This window comes from Macrotis lagotis, chromosome 1 (assembly GCF_037893015.1).
Source record: "Macrotis lagotis isolate mMagLag1 chromosome 1, bilby.v1.9.chrom.fasta, whole genome shotgun sequence".
NCBI lineage: Eukaryota > Metazoa > Chordata > Mammalia > Peramelemorphia > Peramelidae > Macrotis > Macrotis lagotis.
Window position 1 is genome coordinate 639,298,554 of NC_133658.1, and position 21,943 is coordinate 639,320,496.

The 21,943-nt window shown below is 33.8% G+C and overlaps 1 protein-coding gene across 1 annotated transcript in view; it reads left to right on the top strand.

The window, feature by feature from the left end:
• Nucleotides 1-21,943, top strand: part of ACVR2A (activin A receptor type 2A) — a 164,726-nt gene that overhangs the window by 139,109 nt on the left and 3,674 nt on the right. The window contains exons 5-9 of the mRNA XM_074215125.1: nucleotides 3,350-3,493; nucleotides 5,911-6,054; nucleotides 8,254-8,399; nucleotides 10,304-10,418; nucleotides 13,146-13,284. Of these exons, the coding sequence (XP_074071226.1) occupies nucleotides 3,350-3,493; nucleotides 5,911-6,054; nucleotides 8,254-8,399; nucleotides 10,304-10,418; nucleotides 13,146-13,284 (688 nt within the window). The remainder of the gene's footprint in view (nucleotides 1-3,349; nucleotides 3,494-5,910; nucleotides 6,055-8,253; nucleotides 8,400-10,303; nucleotides 10,419-13,145; nucleotides 13,285-21,943) is intronic.

Genomic DNA, 21,943 nt, shown 5'->3' on the forward strand with positions numbered 1-21,943 from the left:
TGAAGTTTAATCAGTATAAGTCACTTAACAGAATTAACTCTCTCAGCCAGTAAACATTCGATCTCTGCCAAGTAGGAAAATTTGGTACCGATAGGCTACACCAGTTTAGAATACAAATTTGTTTGTAAAATTTTACAGAAGGTTATGGAAGATTATGAGCAGTCTCGCTTCATAAGACATTGAGAATCAGTAGAGAGAAAAACAAGTTGTCAGAAAACTTGGCAAGAGGTACAACTATGACTGATAATCCAGAAGGCATTTAAGGATGAAATTGGAAAGGGTGCAACACACAGACAAAAAAATGTAAAGACTTGTCAAGATTTCTGTTATAAATTTCATCAATAGCAGTACAGCTACCACATTTAAATTCATATTATCTCAAGTAAAATCTTAACATCATTGTTAGGAAATGGAATAACCTGACCAAAACAGCAAGAGAGCAGCTGTGCTGGACCAAGTATATGCAGAGAAAATCCTTTCTAGAGGTAATATTGTTGTTAGGGTATTATTGACAGGTTGATACTCAAGATATAGTAGACTGGGGGAAGAAAACTTAATTGCTTAGGGAAAAAAATCTTTTATTTTACCATTTCCAAAAAAAGGCTGCTGGGAAATAACTGTGACTGCTGATTCATTTGCCTCCTTTCCCATCTCTCCAAAAATTGTATAAGAACAATATAATATGCTCTGGGGGCAGCTTGCAAATGATTGTCTCTAGAAAACTACTTGTCAGTATAGTAATGTGCTATATTATAGCAAAGGGTACAGAAAATGTAAGATACCCCACTGTGCTTACTATTTTTGGATTATTTAAGAAAGCTTGGTAGAGCAATGTCATCTTAAAAGGCTTTCTTCTCACATTACAATTCCTACAAAATTGTTTGAAAGATACAACAGATAAATTTGTTTAATGACCATCTGATTATTATTTTTTATCAAGTGAAGTTTTGGGAAGTTTTATCTTTCCTAAAGTTTGCCACTGTCATGGAAGATCTCCAGTTCCAAGACTAATAAGGACCCTTATAAATGAGGAATTCCAGAAGCTTCTATTTCCAAATAATCTTGTGCTGATTGCATCAGATCTGGAAACTTTGCAGTGCTCATTAAGGGAGATTCATAGTAACTTTTATTATAATTGTTATTGACTATAAGAGTACTTTGATAGAATAAAGTGCTGTAAAGACTATCCAATGGAGTGCCTTTCTGTACATATTTTGAAGTCATGTGATATTCTTTGAGGGTTCTAATAGTAGAGATGACTTTGTTCAGTGAATATGTATAATATAAAGAAAGCCATGAAACAGGGAAATAAGTTAGTCATATAGATGTTTATCACTGTTATGGAGAATGTTGAGCATGGATTCTGTATGGAGGAGAGGAACTTTTTGTGAATATGGGTGGTTATACATGATATATGATTGTCTGGATAGTCTATAAAATTGATCTGTCCTAGATTGGCATTATTGATAGATAATGAGTTGGGATCCAAATTGAGTACTAGAAGAACAGTATTTTGAGTTGCTGTTGGGAAGTTGCCTCATCCTTTTAATGACTAGATTTCTCCAAAAAACAATAGTTCTTTTTAATATTGGTATTCTTTTGGTGATTCTATATGCCTGAATCATGAAACAATGCAATCTGTAGCATTTAAATTGCAGGTCACCCAAGGACAATGGAGACTACATCACTAGGGAGGAATTGTGTCAAAAAACTGAGGTTAGGGATACCTTCAAGTAAAGGACATAGGTCATTCATACTATAATAATGAAGGTTAATGGATAAAAAGACCTACTTAGTTTTTTAAAAAATAATTTTATTTAAGGCAATTGGGTTAAGTGATTTGCCCAAGGTCACACAACCAGTCAATTATTAAGGGTCTAAGGTAGGATTCAAACTCAGGTCCTCTTGGCTCCAGAACCAGTGCTCTGTCCACTGCGCTCCATTTCTACAGAATTTTAAAAGGTTTAAAAGAAAACCTTCAGACATTTGGGTGGAATTCCTGTGTAGGATTTATGGGTAGATGTGGAAAAGAAGGACACGAGGGGAGAAGATATGGACAGGTTAATCTGCACCTTTCTCTGAAGTACATTTTTAACTAACATCCTTTTGATGGGTATAATGCAGCAATACTTTCCCCACTGTGTAGAGAGGAAAATGAATTCTTAGTATGTAAATGATCTGCCCATGATCACATAGCTGACTCCAGGTCCAGTGACCTTTCCTCTATATTAGTATTCCCTTGAAAAACAAGGGTCTTTTGGATGACAAGATGAAGTTGTGGAATTTAGTGAAAGACAAGATGCTTTCTTGGTTCATTTGTACTTACAGGAGTATTCTTTTTATTATTGTTGTGGTACCCTGTAGATAGCCCATTTCTCTCACTTCTCCCTATCTACAAACCAAAGTAGATCCCCCAAGCCTCTCTGATTACCATTAGCAGTTAATATGGTATCCATGGTCAACTCCAAAATACATTAGTTAATGTCCCCCCAGACCACTTCTTGGAGCCTAGCTTTAGGCCCCTTATTTTACAGATGACCAACTGCATCCAAAGAAACTGTGACCTGCACAGGCTCCCACAGGAAGAACAGTGTCAGGACCTAAGACTACTACCTTCTAATTCCATGCACTGTCTCATGTTCTTCACTGTAAGCCAAAGCATGTACTTCTAGTTGAAAAATTAAGAGTTAGATTAATTAGGGAAGCATAAGTGTAAAGATATTTATGCATATTATTTCTTTGTGTGTATACGTACTTATGTACAGTCCTTTTGGCTTTTTTTTAATACTTTGCATTAGATTTAAGGCTTTCTAGGGACTCTAGTATAAAAGTTGGCTATTGAGAAAGGTCCTTTGAGAGACAGCTATAAGTAACTGATATTTTCTCATCCTTTGTACAGCTACAAGTAACCAATAATTTCTCAGCCTTTGTACTTCTAATACTTTTAAGCATTAAAGTATCATAAAGTGGACAAAACCTTTTAGTACAAAAGCTCTTCTTAGTATTTTTTTACAGAGAAGATATTTTTCTTGGAAATTTTAACTTCTTGGTAAGCAAAGAATTTTTCCAAGTTCTTTTCTTTTTTACTTTTCAGCTCTAGCTCCAGTATAAAATTCTCTTATAAAAACTCATCATTTAAAATCTTAGATTGCCTTCTTTGTAGTGATGACTGCAAATCATTATTAATTGAGGAAATAATTTATGAACACTTCTAAAAAATCTTAATGTCACCTGTGTGTTGTCAGATTTCTACTTTTAATATATTTCTATTTTCTTATGTATTTTCTGAGTTTAACATTGTAGTATATTGATTATTCAGACTATTATAATTTTTTAAAATTGTCTATAGGATCCAGGACCACCCCCACCTTCTCCGTTACTAGGCTTGAAGCCCCTACAGTTATTAGAAATAAAAGCAAGGGGGAGATTTGGTTGTGTCTGGAAAGCTCAATTACTGAATGAATATGTGGCTGTGAAAATATTTCCAATACAGGTATGTTGATTTTTTTTTTGTTTTTAGTCCTACATATGTATAATTTTTATACACATATAGCTGCAAGGTAGCCTGTGCAAGTCAGAAATCATCTGGAAACATTCACATCATGATTCTGCCCTGAGTTGTATGAAAGCACTTGTTGAACATTCTTTTTCCTGTTTCCTTATCTAGAAAGTGGAACTAGCAGTACCAGCCTTCCCCTGTTCCTTATAATGAGAAGAAACTTATGAATTTTTTTTTAGTTCTCAGCTAATAAAAAGTGCTAAGTGAAAGTGATGCCTCCAATATATCTTGTTGTCTTGGTAATTAGATTTCTCTTCAAATGAGATGTGTAATTATAGTCCAGAAAAGCAAACAATTTAGAGAGGAGAGTAGGTTGGCTTTCAGAGGAAAAGCCATTTTGAATTTAAATGTCAGGCTAAAATTTAATTCAACAAATCCTTTTAAAAACGTCTACTCTGTGCATGGATGCTTTTTGCAAGGGAGGCCAAAAGAAATAGAATAACTCTTATTTCTGTTTCCTTTTGTACTTTAATCAAGAAGCAAACAATTCTTACACAATCACCCAGCTTTAGAGTCTTCTTTATTGGTAGAATATGGCAACTATCACATTCTCCCACAACCTCTAATAATTTGCTTAACACTTTAAAAATTGTTACTGGACTTTATATATTATGTTGAGACTCATGACTTACCACCACCAGAATCTTCCCTTTGTAATCTCTTTCCTGCAGTGATGATTTCAGATAATCAGTTCAGAAATAATTTTTGAGTGCCTACTATGTGATTTGCTCTGTTATATCAATGACTAAGTGTGATATAGCTCACTGAGTTTGGTGATGCTGTCTTGGGCAAAGGAAAGAATGAATGCTAATGGGATTACATTGTCACTCTGTCTGATGCAGCTGAAATAGTAGAACTCAAATTTTCCTCCTATGCTGATAGCAATATTTGGGATGAGATATATATTTTTTTTCAGTATCTTTGTTTTAAAGTATCCTAAAGGTCTTAATATTTAACATTTTAAAGCTTACTAGGGTGTTAAAAACTTAAAACTACACTAAGACCTTTCTGACACTTTGAATTTTCTCTTTTGGTCTTGTCCATCTCATCTCAACTTGGTAAGTAATATATGAGAAAACCCTATCCAAATTTTCTAATATTAAAGGTCCTACCATTCACACTTTGAACCAAGAAAGTTAAATCCTGAACTTTATTCAACCACATTCATAAATATATATGATCATGAGAAATATTAGTATTATACTATAGATAACTAAGTAGTTTAAATTCACAGCTTTCAGCAGTGATAGTGATCCTTCAAATGTAAAAAATGCTATAGCTAATGATTCTATCCCTTTAGAGATAGTTTAAATTAATTAACTAGGGATCACTTTCCTACTGAAATAGATTTACTTTAGATTATTGAAATGCTGCCCCTATCTATTTTAATTTTGATAGTTTGAATAATTATCAAAATTTCACTAGGAAGGACTATAGTTTGTAAGTCTTTGGAAAGAAAAACAATAATGATTTTCTGTAGAATTGCATACCAGTTGAATCTTTTCAACATTGCAGAGTTATTTGTATATGTCTAAGGCTCTGGAAAAGTTAGAGCTCCATAAGAGTTATTTTCTTTACAAAAGATTATTCTGAATTAGGGATAATAAGTCCTCATACTGTTAGGTAACAGACCTTCTAATGTCATGTAGAAATATATATATGCTGAAGTCCCACACTATAGTATTTCTTCAGTTTGGATTGATAGGAATATTAATATAATACTTCCAGAGTGAGTCTTACTTAATACATGCTAAGGTACATCAAAAATTAGCTAGTAATAGCTCGCTTTAGGTTTGTTTTTTAGGTTTGTTTCTTTTTTCCAAGGCAAATGGGGTTAAGTGGCTTGCCCAAGGCCACACAGCTAGCTAATTATTAAGTGTCTGAGACCGGATTTGAACCCAGGTACTCCTGACTCCAAGGCTGGTACTTTATCCACTACGCCACCTAGCCACCCCTAATAGTTCACTTTAACTTCAAATCAGAAAACATATATTAAACATCTGCTAGGTATCAAGGTCCTGTATTAATGCCTGGAAATATAAAAAGATGAAATTCTGTGCCTCAGTCCTCTTTTCTCCCCTTTGAATAGCAAACATAAGCTTTTTCACCTATGCATAATTACAACAATCAAACATTTCTGATCACTGTGCATATTAATTATAACATTTGGAGATACCTGTTTTTTCCAGATACTCAGAGTGTAACAATACTACCTTTGTCAGGATTTTATTAATCTTTTTGAAAGAAATTTTTTCAGTGCTCAATTTATTTTAGACCTTGTCCCAGAATTATTTAATTTAGCAATCATATGCATATTTACCTTTTGCATTAAATATTTTTTTCTTTTTCAGGACAAACAATCATGGCAAAATGAATATGAAGTATATAGTCTTCCTGGAATGAAACATGAGAATATATTGCAGTTTATTGGTGCAGAAAAACGAGGCACCAGTGTTGATGTTGATCTCTGGCTAATCACTGCTTTTCATGAAAAGGTAAAACATTTCTAGTGATTCACTTATATCCACAAGGAGAAATGTTTTTGTCTCAACAACTGCCCACTTCCAATAAATACATTTTAGGTTGTACTACCTCTGTAAATAGACTATAAACAGTTTTTAGGAGCTATAAAGACCACTATTTTTTGTTCTTTATATGTAGACATTCTGAAAATGGAAATATAGCAGGTGACTTCCTAAAATTCACTTGAAAAAATTAATATTTTCCATGTTTTAACAATGAGGATACTATTAAAATATAGTATCATTAGCAAAAATTAAAACTGCTTAAAATGGAAATATAGCAGGTGACTTCCTAAAATTCACTTGAAAAAATTAATATTTTCCATGTTTTAACAATGAGGATACTATTAAAATATAGTATCATTAGCAAAAATTAAAACTGCTTAGGTGTTTTCTTGTTTAGAGAATAATGGAGATGAATAAGAAGCATTTTATCTCTATTTTCTTCTTTCTTGTGTTTTCCAATTTTCTTTTCTCTCAGAACATTTCCATGTGACTGCTTCTGACGCAACCATATGATTAGTAATTTTCATCTCTTATTTATGAGTCATTTTGAGTGAACCCTTTTGTTCAGTATGATTTCTTACTTTTGCTACATGCTTCGTTTGATGGCTTAAATGTAGAACTTAGGAAAACTAGCCTCTCGGTTCTCCTCTCTATCACTGACATGCTGTCAGTTGGTCAGCAGGTTTTTTCTGGGTCACACCCTGGTGCTAAGTTCTGAGGGTACAAAGAAAGGCAAAAGACTTCTTTGCCTTCTTGGAGCACATGGTCTACTGGGAGAGACAACTTCTGGTTGACCATTACAAAGACATTTGGTATTTCTTTTCAGCTTTACCATATATACAATAGGAAAGCTATTGCCTTTCTCAAAAATGTTATGATAATTTAAAAAATTACAATAGCACAAACTCTAGTGGTGAGCTGTTATTTTCTGTACTGCCCTCTTCATTCAAGAATCCTTTAATTTTCTCTTAAAATTTTAAAAAATTTCTTGAATGTTGAATTGTGCAATATTATTATGTTATAATATTTCAAAACCAGAAGGGACATTCAAAGTTATCTACCCTAGATCCCTCTTTTTAGGATGAGGTTCACAGAAACAGAAAATTTTGATCAGGTCAACATATAAGTAATTAATAGTACAGCTGGGACTATAAACTTGGGCTATTTACTGTGTGGGCAATATTCCTTTCCATTAAATCATTCTTGATTTTTCATTTTTGAGTCCTTTGCCATAACATTTCAGGTCTATTTTTATCATTGTAAATAATAACTAAGAATTTTCATTTTTCTATAATCATTCAGTTTAAAAAGCATAACTGTTTTGTTTGAAAGAAATTGGTAATTTGTCCTTAACTAAGGTAGACAGTACCTCCTTAATGTCTTTCTAGACAATCTTTCTGAGTTGTGGCTGAAAAAAATGATCACCTGGTGGCCGTCTGGCTAGTTTAAAAACGTTTCCAAATTTAACTAGGTTGGTGTTCACGTAACAGATATGAGATCTCCAGGTCAGTAATTAAAATATTTACAATTTGGCAAAGTATCCCTAAGTTGGCATTTTGCTGGAATAGGTCCTGAGTTACTCACCTCCACACATTAGTGAGGCATCAAAATAGAACTAGAGTGAACGTCCTTTAGAAATCAGTGTATCGGGGCGGCTAGGTGGTGCAGTGGATAAAGCACTGGCCCTGAAGTCAGGAGTACCTGGGTTCAAATCAGGTCTCAGACACTTAATAATTACCTAGCTGTGTGGCCTTGGGCAAGCCACTTAACCCCCACTGCCTTGCAAAAACCTAAAAAAGAAATCAGTGTATCCTCAGATATAGGTTAAAACTAAGTATCCTGGATCTCTGAAGAGAAGGTTCAGACCATGCTAAAAAAGGGTAACTTTCCAGATATTTGTTGAAATTACTCACAGTTTGCTCCCATTTTCCTTATTTTCAAGGGATAAAGAAGAATGTTTTTATATAATAGAGAAGCAAGCATGAGTGAGACCAAATTGAGATATATCACCTGGATTGCAACGGTGCCACAGAATCATGTAAAATTGAAAAGACTAGGGATAGAGGTAGAGGGAGATTATACATACTGATAGATCATGATTTCATCTCCATATCGGTGTAGCTGTTATAAAAAGTAAATGAAATGGTTTTTTTTTTCCTTTTTCAGGGTTCATTAACTGACTTTCTTAAGGCTAATGTGGTCTCTTGGAATGAATTGTGCCATATTGCTGAAACTATGGCCAGAGGATTGGCATATTTACATGAGGATATACCTGGTTTAAAAGATGGTCACAAACCTGCCATATCACACAGGTAGATAAATCTGTTTTTCTTAAGTAATCTGTTTAAACTTAATCTTTAGATTAAATGTGCTTTTTCCAATTTTCCAATTGGTATTAATAGGAGAAAGTTGATTATATTTGCTTTTTAGTTTGGTTCTAAATTTTGTTTGAAAGTATCTTTGGTAAACTATACATTAGCTCCCCTTGCTAATGAATTTCACTTTCTTATTCCTAACCTTTCTTTCAGAAATTAGATAAATTAACATGTATTTGCTTTGTCATAAAAAGGTAGAAATTAATATTTTAGCTTTAAAAATATAAATTAGGAATAATGGCATGCATTTAAGAGGGGAGATTGTAACCACTTTTAATTAATTCCCTGATAATCTGAATTATCATAAAGACATTTCTTTAGCCAGTACATAGAAAACAAAGATTAAACCAATAATGTATAAAATAAATTACTTTTCCAGACTGTTTTGACGTGAAAAAATATTTCTATTTCATGTAAAGAGTTAACTTTTCTTCAAATATGATGTTCACTTTGGATGGTTTCTTTTCTTTTCCAGGCAGACACTTGTTTTAATTACAGTTGTGTGAGATCAAAATAAAAGTATTTAGAAAGACCTGAGTTCAAACTTTAAAGCCCTTGGTGCTTTAAAACTCTTGTGAGGCAAGTCACTTAGCCTATCTGGGCCTTATTTGTTCATATGTAAAGTGAAGGGGTTGAACTAGATGCCTCTGAGATACATTACAGTTTTATATCTATATAATTCTGTCATATGCTATCATAGACATATCTTTTGTAGCATTTCATTTCTTCTTAAGGTACCACTATCCCATATGGTACTGTGTCATAGCTCCTCCTTTAATACATTAAGCTATCCAAGGAATAATCTGGGGGACATCACCTGAGAGCATGTTTGTTTCTGTCTATCTCTTTTTCTCTTCTCTCTCTATATATTTCTATCTATATTAAGCTATTCAAGGAATAAACGTCTGGGGGACATCATTGGAGAGCATATATGTTTGTGTTTATCTCTTTTTTTCCTTCTTAATCTCTCTACACATTTCTATCTCTATTTTTCCTGTGTGACTTTCTCTAGATCCTATTTTGTGTGTGTGTGTGTGTGTGTGTGTAATATATATATATTATATATACATATATATGTGTGTATATATATATATATATATATATATATATATATATATCTGACTATAAGATAATTAGTACATTGAGGTGAAAACAGAAAACACCTTGGAGGTCATTTAGTTCAACTCCCTCCTTTTAGGCTCAGAATAGCTATTGGAGATAGGAAATTAAAGGGAATCTGGTTGTCAGTGAACCAACTATAACTTCACAGGAAACCTGAATTGATAAAACAAGCTAGAGTTTGCCTTAGTTGGGAATAAATAAAAAAACAAAATTCACAGGCAACTAGAACTTGGACTTTAACACTTAGGGAAAAAGATGGCAAAGAATAGCCATGGTAGGTACTCTCTTAAAAGATTGTAGAGATCCAAAATGAACGTAATATAGTATTTCTGATCTCTCCCAGTGGTGGTTTTTAGTTGTTTACATGGGTGATTATTTGAAAGTGAACCTGGAATATAATAACTGCAGGAATACACTTATTTTAATCCAGGAGTTGGGGAATGAGAGTGGCATAGATGAAATGTACCTAGGCAGTACAAGTGTTTTTGGTCTTAGAGTCTTTGATTCTCATTACAAAACTGCTTTAAGGAATGCTTTCATTTAACTACGTATTTTAATAATAGGAGTTTATAATGAACTTGGCTTGTTTTCAGGTTAAGCTTTATTTCATCTCTGTAAATTTTGTATTTTCTAATTTTACATATGATTCTTCTGTTTTTATGATTAGATAACTTGTTTTAACTTATTTCAAGTAACTTCCCTATCTCTTTATTTTAAAGGGACATCAAAAGCAAAAATGTGTTGTTGAAAAACAATCTTACAGCCTGTATTGCTGATTTTGGTTTGGCATTAAAATTTGAGGCAGGAAAATCTGCAGGTGATACCCATGGACAGGTGAGGATAATGACAAAATATATTTTAAAATAATTACCTAAATTAGCTGCCCATTATTTTTATCATATAAGATGTGTTAGGAACTGTGTATCTTTTTTTTCCCCCAATGATGCTAGGATTTCTTTAGAATAAGTTGAATCCACTTAAAAAGTCATGCAGTGAACTTTCCCAATCTATGCCCCCCTTTTTTTAGTTTTTTTTGGGGTGTTTTTTTTTGGTTTGTTTTTTTTGCAAGGCAATGGGGTTAAGTGGCTTGCCCAAGGCCACACAGCTAGGTAATTATTAAGTGTCTGAGGCCAGATTTGAACTCAGGTACTCCTGACTTCAGGGCCAGTGCTCTATCCACTGTACCACTTACCTGCCCCCATGCCCTTTATTAAGTTCCTCCTATATCCCAGGTACTGTGTTAAACACTAGTTTAGGTGATTAGTAGAACAAATTACACAATGCAATTTACATAAGCAAAGAAACAAAATAGCCTAGAATTTGATAAACACCAAGATCCTAACTATTGGGGCAGGAACTCACTATTGGATAAATACTATTGGGGAAACAGGGAAACAGTCAGGCATTAACTAGATCTAGCTCCTATATACCAAGATAAGCTTCAAATAGAATTGTTACTTAGACATTAAGGGTGACATCATAAACAATTTAGAGGAGTCAGAAAGAAATTAACCTGTCAAATCAATGAATGGGGAGAATTCATAACCAGATAAGAAATGGAGTCAATGAAAGTAAAATGGATAATTTTGATTACATAAAGTAAAAAAGTTTTTAATCAGACAAAACTAATAAAAATAAAATTGGAAGAGAAGCATAGAGAAAAAAATTTACATCAAGTTTCTCTGATGAAAGCTTCATTTCTTAGACATATAGAAGACTGAATCAAATTTCTAAGAATAAACCAATCCCCAATTGATATAAATGGTCAATATTAACAAGCAGTTTCGCTCAATAAATTTATGAAAAATGCTTTAAATATCTAATAATTTAAGACATGAAAATTAAAACATCCATGACAGTTTATCTCATACTATTCTGAATGTCAGAATTGAAGGGGAAAAAATGTTGTACTGGAGGAGCTGTAGGAAAACATGTAATATAGAATGAAATGAGTAGGACCAGGAGAACAATTTATACAACAGTAATATTGTAAGGATAAACAACTTTGACTTAACCACTCTCTTCAACATAATGAACAGCCATAATTTCAGAGGACTTATGATGAAATAGGCTACCCATAAAAAGGTTAATGGAATCATAATACAAATCGGTACTTTCAATTTTTTTGACATGGCCAAAAATAGGAATTTGTTTTTGACTATGCAGACTTGTAAAAAAAATTTTTTTTTTTATTTTCTTGCTTTCTCATTGGAGAAAGACAGGAATCAGGTAGATAGGACAGAAGGCAAATATTCATCTTAAAATTTTTTTTTTAAAGAATGACTAGGGATACTTAAGTCATTAGAATAATGCTATCGTTGAGTTCTTCCTTTCCTTTTATGCACTTCCTCTACTAAATAAAATTATAATGTTTTGATTTATAATTTGGACTTTGGTGTAAGGTATCTTTTGGGTATGAATTAGATATCAAGAAATATTTCCTTTTATTCAACTTGTTCATTATTTGTATATTGTAGCTGCTTTTATGTTTTTGGAAAATATATTTTCCTCAAAGATTTGCCAATGAAGAATTGTTACAGGAATTTCTAAGTTAAGGCATTATATTCTCTCAGATTCATATTGGGTAATACTCTGCCCATTGTCAGGATAAGGAAAATGCTAATAGTTTATATTTGTTTAATACCTTTTGGCTTATAAAGTACTTGTTATGAAAAAAAGACAAAATACATTGTTTTATTTTTATTAATGTCTTCTGTTTTTATATCACATTCATTTCCAAATACATCCTTTCTACTCTGCTGGTGAATTTTTTTCTCGTAAAACATGTTTTTAAAAATTAAAATAGGGGCGGCTAGGTTGTGCAGTGCACTGGCCCTGGAGTCAGGAGTACCTGAGTTCAAATATGACCTCAGACACTTAGTAATTACCTAGCTGTGTGGCCTTGGACAAGCCACTTAAAGCAATTGCCTTGTAAAAATTAAAAAAAAAATTAAAACATAAAACAGAACCTTCTTTGGCTCATCAAAACCCATTAACACTTCTTTTTCAGCATTTCTTTCCTTTAGGCCCTTACACCTTTTCATTGAAGGTAAGGAGTTGAGCTTTGTCAGTTTAACTTGGGAGTATGTAGTGAAGTTGAGAAAGCTGAAACTAAGTGGTTAGGTGCTGACTCATAGCACATGGAAGATTTGTATTTGTATTTGTGTTGAGATTTAAACCTAAGTCCTCCTGACGTCAAACCAACTGTCTCTCAGCTTACCACATTATTTCCTTTCTAGGAGACTGAGATAATCAGAAATTCAGTGAAAGGAAATTTTTTTTGTTTTGTTTTTTAGGGTTTTTTTTTTTTTTGGCAAGGCAAATGGGGTTAAGTGGCTTGCCCAAGGCCACACAGCTAGGTAATTACTAAGTGTCTGAGATCGGATTTGAACCCAGGTACTCCTGACTCCAAGGCCGGTGCTTTATCCACTAAACCACCTAGCCGCCCTTGTGAAAGGAAAATTATTGTAGTTTTAGAAGTTCTTGACCAATCATGAAGCTTCAAATTGTGAAGCTTCAGAAACATTAATAAACAAATTTTGTTTTCAACATCTTTTCCAGGTTGGTACCCGAAGGTATATGGCTCCAGAAGTTTTAGAAGGTGCTATAAACTTTCAAAGGGATGCATTTTTGAGAATAGATATGTATGCCATGGGATTAGTCCTGTGGGAACTTGCCTCCCGCTGCACTGCTGCAGATGGTAAGCAAAGATTTTATTTTTCTTTGTTTTCTCTCAGAATTTAAGTTTATTGAGGACGAAAACTATTTGATTTCTGTCTTTGTGTCTCTAATGCCTACAACAGTTTCTTGGCAGCATATAATGGGAACCTAATTGCTTTGAAATGCTTGCTGAACTTATTCTTGAAGCAATGATATAGTTTTTTCTTTCAAAATTAAAAATCATTACTTATTACATAGTTGTGGAAGCCATGACCTGAGGCATTGGTTTATAAAATGTTTCCTTTGTCATTGCTCTTGTCAGATGTATAGTAGAAGTGGTATGTTAACTGCTACTTTGGGGTACCCAGGGAAAGCAATCAGCTTTCTATGAAATGCCAAACATTGTGCTAGGAACTGAGGAATGTAAGCCCAGAAAAGGAAAGGATCTCTACTTTCACTTTAACTTTAAATCTAGTTAGAGAGACAAATCAAAATACATACATACATATATGTGTGTGTGTGTGTGTGTATGGATGTGAAGATGTGTATATGCGCCTTACATATAGATGTACATGTGTACATCAAAGGTTTTTTGTTTTGTTTTGTTTTTATTTTTTTGCTTTTTTGAGCCTGAGTCTCCCTGGCCATTCATTGGGTTGATCCTGTTGCTAACTGTGGCAGAAACTGTGATCTGTTCCATTTGCTACCTGGACTGGTTCACCCTTCCTTTGGCATTCTGCTCCCAGGGACTTGAAATAATCACCATATTGGTACTGGCCATAATGTGGTTACCCAGTCAACTAGCACATTATTATTAAGAGCTCAGGAGCAGGGATTATAGGAATGCACCACCGTGCCTGAATCATAAATATAAACACAGATACATATATGTACATGTGTGTTTGTGTGTGTGTGTGTGTGTGTGTGTGTGTGTGTGTGTGTGTGTGTAATATGAGAGGAAAACGAAATTAAATATGTGTTAGTTTGGCAATAAGGGGCCTAGCAGTTAGGAGATCAGGAATCCAGGTTGTTTTTGCAGTAGATGGTACCTGAGCTACATCTTTTAAGAGGACATGAAATATAGGTTGGCATGTAGGCACTCTAGGTATGGGGGGATGACCATTAAAAAAAACTAGGGAATAAGAGATGAAATACTGAGGAACAGAGAAGGCAAATTTAGCTAGACTATATTTGAGATACTATTGTTTATTTCAACTTTGAGGCATGAGCTAGATATCCTTGAATATCTTGAAGGTGCCTAGTTTCTCTAAGTCTTCCCAGGAGAATAGCCCATCTTTGTTTCTACAAAGTAGACATCTCTCTTTTTTTCCCTAAGTATACTTAGTTAAGTTGAACATGTCATCATGCTGAGATTTAAATCTACTCAGATCCAGATATCATAAAATTCACAGAAATCTTATCCTTCTAAATGTCTGTAAGCAAATGCCTCTTCAAACCTAACCAATAAGAAAAGGTTAGTGTGGGTTAAAGAATCCAAACTAGCAGTTGTATTGTTCACTTTATTTTTCCTGTACTTTGAAATACTTTTAAAAACTATTTTAATGATTTTTTTCACACTTCCATTTTAAATATCTTTTTAGTTGAAGTATTTTCTAAAACTATTTTAACATTTTTTTTTGCTCACCCCCATTTTAAATATTTTCCTGGTGTTTCAGCTGCATAAATATATAACTTAAATGGGCTCTTATGGTGCTTCTTTATGGAGTGGAAGGAGATTGGACACCTGGTGATTAAACTGTTATAGATGTGACAACCTATAAAAAAAAAGAAAAAGAAAATGCCTCTCATTTTGCTTTTGCAATGATAACATTAGAATAATTAAAACAGAGGGTTCTGAAAAATCACTAGTTTTTTGCAACATCAACAAACTTTAATTTGCACTTTTTAAGCATGCTAAATGTGAAAACCTTGTCTCTTGTCAAATAGGTAGATATTGATGGAGGAGCAGAAACATCAGTATCAGTATTCTTTATATAACTGAAAGCAGAGGGGAAAAAAGAAGTTTTAGTTAAAAGAATGAAGACTCATAGGTACTCATTGGAAAGTAAAGACAGGAGTTTGTAGAAATGAGTTTTATTATAGACCACTTTAAATGGAACTGAAAGTTATAATTGGTCTATTTATTTCATAGTAATAAAATAATTACAGCTTATATACTAATATGGTTATGGAGTACTAAGTGGTAGAGAAATTCTGTATAGCACTCTAAGATCCACTCAGTCTGATTGACAAACACATTGCTGTTCGGTAACTTCAGTACAAAGGAAAATGTGAGAATGATGAGAAATGGATGGATACTAGTCATAATGTGGATATCCCGTCAACTAGCACATTGTTATTTAGAGTTCAGGAGCAGGGATTATAGGCATGCACCACCATGCCTGAAACATAAATATAAACACAAATACATATATGTGCATGTGTGTGTAGGCTTGTAGATCACAGGGAATTTTTATGTGTCTATATGATAAACAGTTGAAAAAAATTGTAAGCACCAAATAATAAATCGTCATAAATAATGAAATTTGTTACAATTAAACAAAAAAAGGAAAAAATATAATTTGTAACCTTAAATCCACTCTTTGTGCACACTCAGATCATTGACTTGTCAGGGATAAGAGAGGAATTTATAAGTTACAAAGAATAAAGATAACCAAAAATGGCATAAAGTTAGAAGTATTTAACTTTGAATTTCTCAAACTATTGAAAATAAAAAACAAAGATTATAACATTGAAAACATTATAATAATTTATCCATAAGATCATTGTAAATTTATTACTACAGTAAGGAAACCAAAAGGATCTAGAAAATGCTATTGTAAAGATTTGACTTAACCAAAGGGAGAGAGAGAGAGTTCCCAAAAGTGACACTGGATGAAAATATAAATTTGCCTATAAAATCTCATGAAGCAAGTGATTATGAACAAGCAATTGAGGATAAAAAACCAGTGTAAAAAAATGGTAAAATATCCAACTAATTAAAGTAATTCCAAGGGAATGGAAGAATAAAAATGGTAGGCGGATTATATAGATCAGAAAAAAGGAAAAGATTTACAAAGACTATTATACTAAACCCTTTTCTCTGTTAGGACTAGTGGAACTACTATACTTGGACTCTAATGTCAACCTCTGATTATTACAGAAGAAGTAGGAATAGTACTTAAGAGAACCAGTGAAGAGCAGCTAAAATGGATTAAGAAGCTACCTAAACTGGTGATTATATAAACATGAAGGTATTAAGGGACCAATTTACATGCTTTCTAAAGGAAGTTAAAGGAGGGGACATTACCAAAAGCATGAAAAAAATTTAAGATTTTTATTTGTTTTCCAGCAAAATGCAACAGTTGTTCTCACCAGTTATTTTTTTGGCAAAGTTTTGAATTTTACATTTTTTTCCCTCCCTTCTTTCCCCTCCCCTTTTCCCTGCCAGAAAGTATCTAATATATGCTCTACATTTGTAATTAACCTAAACATAGATCCATATTAATCATATTTTGAAAGAAGAATCAAATCCATTTGAAAAAACATTAGAGAGAAAAAAAGACATAAGACAACCTTTAAAAATTGAAGATAGTAAGCTTTGATCTGCATTTAAACCCCATGGTTCTATCTCTAAATACGGATGAAATTTTCCATCACGAGTTTTTAGAATTGTCTTTTATTATTGTACTACTGAAATGGACAAGTTCACCATAGTTGATCATCATACAATGTTGTTGTTAGTGTGTATAAAATGTTCTTCTGGTTCTGCTCATTTCACTCACCATCAGTTCATGCAAGTCTTCACAGACTTTTCTGAAGTCCTGTCCCTCCTGATTTCTTATAGAACAATTGTGGTCCATCCCATTCATATTCCACAGTTTGTTTAGCCATTCTATCCATTCCCCACTTTGATGGACATGACCTCAATTTCCACTTCTTTGCCACCAGAAAAAGAGCTGCTCTGAATGTTTTTGTTCATATGGATTTTTTATCCTTTTGTGATCTCTTTGGGATATAGAACTAGTAGTGATATTGCTGTATCAAAGGGTATGCAGTTTTTTTAGTAATCGACAAATTATTGTTCAGTTGTTTAGTTGTATCTGACTCTTTGTGACTTCAGAGACTGTAGAACCTCATATCCCCTTGATATCCTCTTGATTTTCTTGAAGAGCCCTCTTTTCTTTCCTATCCTCCTGTGTCTCTGCATTGCTCATTTAAGATGAGCAAATTTAAGATTTAAATGATTCATTTAAGAAAACCTATTTATTTCTCCTTTCTAGACTCTCGAATTCCATACATTCAGTTGAGTGTATCTTCCCCTTTCTTTTTTTCCTTCTCCTTCTTTCCTCAGTTATTTGTAAAACTTCATCAAACAGCCATTTTGCTTTCTTCATCTTTTTCTTTGGGATATTTTTTGTTGCTGCCTCCTGTACAATGTTGAGAACCTCCATCCAAATTGTGTTCAGTGATGGACTGCATCTGTACCATATCACAGTTGACTAAGGGGATATAAGATTCCATTGTGCTTATCATATTTATTGATTATGAAAAAACATTTGACTCCTTGACAGTTTACAAGATTTCCGTTATCCTCCTTCCTTCCCCTCTCCCCAAAGTAGTACTTGTAAAAGTTGTACATGTACGATCATGTACAACATACTTCCATGTTTAGTCATGATGTGAAAGAGGAATTAGAGCTAAGGGGAAAGGAAAAAAAAACCATGAGAATGAAAGGGAAAACACAAAAGATGTGGATGTCATTGTCTCTCAGGATTGTCCTTGATCTCTGAACTGAGAAAAGCTGCATACATCTTAGTGGATCATCTCACAATGTTATTGTTAATGTGTACAATGTTCTCTTGATTCTGCTTCATTTACTCAGTATCAGCTCATGCAAGTCTTTTCATGCTTCTCCAAAGTCCAACCACTCATGATTTCTTACAGAAAAATAGCACTCCATAACATTCATGTACCATAGCCTGTTCAATTATTCCACAGTTGGTAGACATTCCCTCAATTCCCAGTTCTTTGCCACTACAAAAGAGCTGCTATAAATATTTTTTAAAAAGTGAGATTTTTTCCAGTTTTTTTATTACCTTTGGTATATAGACCTAATACAGATATTGTTGGATCAAAGGGTGTGCAGTTTTATTGCCTTTGGGCATAGTTCTAAATTTCTCATCAGAATGGCTGAATCAGTTCACAGCTCCACCAACATTTTTCCCACATCCTCTCCAAACTTTGATCATTTTCCTTATTTGTCATCTTAGCGAATCTGATAGGTGTGAGATGGTACCTCAGAGTTGCTTCAATTTGAATTTCTCTATTCAATAAAGATTTGGATCATTTTTTCATGACTATAAATAGTTTTTGATTTCTTCATCTGAAAACTGCCTATTCATATCCTCTGACTGCTTTTCAGTTGGAGAATGACTTTATAATCTTATAAATTTCAGTTCTCTATATATTTTAGAAATGAGTCCTTTATCAGAAACACTAGCTGCAAAAATTGTTTCCCAGCTTTTAGCTTTCCTTCTAATCTTGGCTACATTGGTTTTATTTGTGCAAAACCTTTTTAATTTAATGTAGTAGAAATCATTCCTTTTGCATTTTATAATGTTCTCTATCTCTTGTTTGTTAATAAACTTTTCTTCTCTCCATAGATCCAACAGATAGAGTATTTCTTGTTCTCTTAAATGGTCTATGAGTATCACCTTTTATGCATAAATCCTATGTCCATTTCAAGCTTATCTTGGTATAGGATGTGAGATAATTGTTCTAATGCCTTTTTTTTCTGCCATATTATTTCCTAGTTTTCCCAGCAGTTTTTGTCAAATAGTGAGTTCTTCTCCTAGAAGCTGGAATTTTTGGGTTTATCAAACAGTAGATTACTATAGTGATTTACTACTGTTTCTTTTGTACCTAATCTAATCCATTGATCCATTTCTCTTATACAGTACCAGGCAGTCAGTTGTGACTGCTGTGATATATATAGTTTTAGATTTGATACAGTTAGACCATTTGCATTTCTCATCAATTCTCTTGATATTCCAATGACTTTCTAATAATATCTAATAATAAACATAAGGTGAGGCATAAAATGAGATGAATGTATACTCATTGAAAGTATTTGCCACTGCCAATGGTATGTAAATCTGTGATTAAAAAAAATCCAAATGGACAGTGAACTGGGCCCAGAATTGCCCAAGAGGAAGAGACAGCTCAGGACCTTCAATGTAGGAGTCTTAGGAATGATACTTCTCCCTTAGCATAAGCTTGGGAAGCAACCCTGGTAGAGATTCAGCTTGGCAACTGCTCCTTTTAGTCATGTCTTTGAAGATGCATAAAAAAGATTCTTGTCATACAAGTCTTTGACAGTATTAAAAGGTTCAGCATCAGAAACTGATAGGATTTTATCAATGAAAATGGCATTAAAGAAGTATTACCATCTGCTTTGCTGCTTTAACCTAAGGACCATGGAATTTGCTATCTGACTTGCAGGTGAATCTTCTCTTGTCTTTCCTATTAGAATGTGAGCTTCTTGAAAGCAGGAACTTTTTAACTTTGCTATTTGTTATCCTCAAGAGCTTAGTGCAGCAGAGTGAGTGCTTAGCTTCTTATCTGTTACTGTCTCCTAGCTTCCATAACTGCAAATACCTATTTTAAAAATAATAACATTCTACCTGTGTATTATATGGAAATGGGACTTTCAACATGATTGCCTTCAAAGAATTAAAGGTGAGTATCACTCTGAGGGGAATTGGTAAAGCACATGGAATGGGAAAGCAATCTGCAACACAGAATCAGTGAGGAATTTCCAAGAACAGTTTAAAAAAGGAGGTTATTATAAAATTGTATTACAGAGAAAGTAGGCTGGTCACTTGGTGAGATTGAAAGATGATCACTATCTAGTGTGAAGAGAGAGTAAGAAAAGCCATGGAGTAGACCCTGGGACTAACGTTCAGGAAGACATTTAAGAGTCACTTTGGCTGGACAGGCCTGGATGGATTACCATCTGCATTGTCTTAAATCACAAACTTACCTCCATTGCTTTCTCAGAATATCTGCTTTTCCCCAACCACTATTAATACATTTTAATAGACATGATAGTATTGTCCACACTAAATCTTTTAGTATGGGAAAATAGCTATGCAAATAGAGAAAATCCGTTTTATTTCCCAGTCAGCTGTAAACTTAGCCTGAGTGTAAGCTGACAAGAATTCCCCAAATTTGCTTGATTTTTAAAGTTCCTATAAGAAGATCCTTGATATCTTTTTTTAAAAATATAATTCTAAGAAACAATAATGAAAATATGGTGCTCAAATTGAGAGACCTATTGCACTTAGCTTAGCCCCCAAAACCATTACTGAGGGGAGAAATTATTTTGGAGAAAGTGCTCTTTCCTTATCACCTCTAGTACTAAGCTGGTGACCATCCAACTGCTGTGATTGAGCAGAGAAGTGGTATAACCTTGGGAGTGGCAAGACCACCCTTAGGCCACTGGTTCTGTAGGCCAGACCCTACAGCCATAATTCAGGGAAGTGACTACTATGAAGCAAGAGCTAGACCATCCCTACCAGTTACTGCCAGCTATCAGGCAAGTCCAGGAGTTGCAACAGAAAGGTCCTCTGAGACATGAAGGGTATATGCTAGGCAAGTCAGACGACTGCTACTATTTTAACTACCACCTCTTCTCAAAATCCTCAAATAGCTCAGGACCCTAAATCAAAGAACCTTGGGAATAATAGTGTCCTAGATAACTGGCTCCACTTTAAGCCATTAGTTTTCCAAATGCCAAACTCTGGCAGATAAGCCCAAGAACCCCAAGAGAAATTATCTCTGGATGACTGGTACTTATTCTAGCCATTCATTGAGATTCAATCTTACCCTACTAATATGTGTGCTTTCCCTTGCCTGCACAGAAGCCACAGGAACTCAAGACCCTGAAAAGAAAGAAACTTTCAAAGTCTTTGACAAAGCCAAATGGCTCACAAAAGAAATGAATGTGATTGTGTAGAAATGACATTTGATAAAATGTATTACTGTTCTTTTTTGCTGTTCTACCAGATCTACCATATCTAACTTGTTATCTACACTATTAGAATGTGAACTGTTTGAGAGCAGATAGTGGCCTACTTTTTTTACTCAGCTCCTCAGATTTTAGCTCAGTGATTTGCACATAAGTGCAAATAATAAAGTACTAATAAATTCTTTTTTTAAAATTTAAATTAAAAGGTTTGAAGTATTATTTTATCTTTGAGGTATTAACATCAATTCTAGATATGGGACATTGACATATTAAATAGAGAGCATTCAAAGAGGAATGTGATGAAGATGGCAGATACTCTGGAAAAGGTGAAGAGAACATCTCCTTTGAGGAAAAGTTGAGGGAACTAGAAGTGTTATCCTGCAACAAGGAAAATTAAGAGAGGAAGTAAGTTTATATTTAAAGACTCATTATAAAATAAACTTACTCAGTATAGCTCCAGAGATCAGAAATAGGCCAATGAGTGGAAAATATGGGGAAGCAAATTTCAGGTAATTATAAGGAAAAATTCCATAACAGAAATGCCATACAACAGAGTAGACTGCATTGACAGGTACTTAACTCCCTCTGACTGGACATGATTAAGTTCACATAGAAGTTGGATGGCTGACAACGATATTTTGGAAGCCTTCCACTAGTGTAACAAGGT